Genomic DNA, 1,534 nt, shown 5'->3' with positions numbered 1-1,534 from the left:
ATAAATTTTATAAAAATTGGGAGTATATTTTGGAAGATATAAAGTTTTTAAATATTTTGATTTATTTTTAAAACGATGGCATTTTCGTAAATGTGTACATTCCTAAGGGCTTTTTTAATCCGGTATTGTTTAATATACATTTCTACCCTTAATTTTGATTGAAATTACATGATATAATAGATCTTAGTAATTAAAATGAGGGCAACTTAGTAATTTAGGGGGTCTCTTACCAAAAATGTCACTTTTCTTTATATTAGTATAGGATAAGATAAGATAAGATAACTTAATAATTACGCCCACCCGCTCTTCCATACTCTGCCAAAAGATTGACTCTCAGATCTTCTTTTAATTGGTTATACGAATTCTGGTTCTGAATGTAATTAGTCATTTTCCCATAATTTCTTACAGGCAAGCCTCTTTGTGGTTGAATCTCAGGCCTCAGATCTTCATTTTCATGGTTAGTCCACTCCTTATCGCGACGGGTTTCATGAATTACCATGTTGTGGAGAATTATGCAAGTGAGCATAGTCTTGTGCATTTCACGAGGACTCAACCCACGATATTCCCAACAAATGATAGTGAACTTCCTCTTCAAAATTCCAAAAGCGCGTTTCACATCCTTCCTCAACGCCATTTGGCGTTCGTTAAAATGCCGATATGAATGGCCCAATGCAACGGTAGGGAGATGACGGTAGCATTGAATCAAGGTTGACCATTTTGGGTAGATACCATCCGCAAGATAATACCCATGAGTGTACCGATGGCCGTTGATCATGAAACGAACTTGGGACAAATTCCATACTTCAGATCTTCAAACAGAGGAGACTTGTGCAAAACATTAATACTCATTTCGTTCAATTTTATTGATGTTGTAGTTTTTTTTTTTTGCTTCAAAATAGATGAGAGTTTAAGAATTTTCCCCAAATTCTCAGTGATTTGTCCTTGGAATCACAATATCCCATTAATTCTCATCATAATCAGCAGATAGATAATTACTACAATTTTTAAGTCTACTCCACGAAGGAATATTTTGTTTATCCCAAGTAAATTATAAGGGGATTCATGATTTACACTAAATCTAGAAACTAAAAATTATGTATTTTAAATTTTTAGGAAACCATTGATATAGGTAGATTTGGAAAAAAATTACTTTCTCTGTTGTTTCTTAATCTGCGTGAAAAATTCTAAAACATCAAGTAAAACGGAAGGGAGGGAGTACCATTTTGTGAACCTGGAAGACCAAAAAAAGCGTATGTTGGACCAAAGTGATTAATTATTACCTCGCACAACAATGAAAGGTAAGTGAATGAAGTTGTTTTTCCCATACGAAGGTACTCATCGTTCGCATCCGCTGGTTTTCCATAACTTAGAATCCTTAAAGCCGTTGTTAAGGACTATGACCTCTAATATTCAGTGCATCAAACTGATAATTAAATTGAGGTTCTACTCGACAAAGATCTTCAATAATCTTTTTTACCAGATGCTGAGGCATGCACAATCAACATCGGAAATATTGATTAGAACTCACATAATT

At 34.1% G+C, this 1,534-nt stretch overlaps 1 protein-coding gene across 1 annotated transcript; it reads right to left on the bottom strand.

Moving 5' to 3' along the window:
• Nucleotides 1–283: 283 nt before the first annotated feature.
• On the bottom strand, nucleotides 284–634 carry LOC113324356. The gene has a single exon (XM_026572672.1). It carries the CDS (start codon nucleotides 632–634, stop codon nucleotides 284–286), a length of 351 nt encoding a protein of 116 aa, XP_026428457.1.
• Between the last annotated feature and the right edge of the window lie 900 nt (nucleotides 635–1,534).

The sequence above is a fragment of the Papaver somniferum genome, chromosome 11, assembly GCF_003573695.1.
Source record: "Papaver somniferum cultivar HN1 chromosome 11, ASM357369v1, whole genome shotgun sequence".
Taxonomy (NCBI): domain Eukaryota; kingdom Viridiplantae; phylum Streptophyta; class Magnoliopsida; order Ranunculales; family Papaveraceae; genus Papaver; species Papaver somniferum.
This window is presented reverse-complemented; position numbering and strand designations above follow the sequence as displayed.

What these genes read in the sequence shown, in the direction of transcription:
- LOC113324356 (XM_026572672.1), bottom strand. Translation starts at nt 634, where the DNA reads ATGGCGTTGAGGAAGGATGTGAAACGCGCTTTTGGAATTTTGAAGAGG.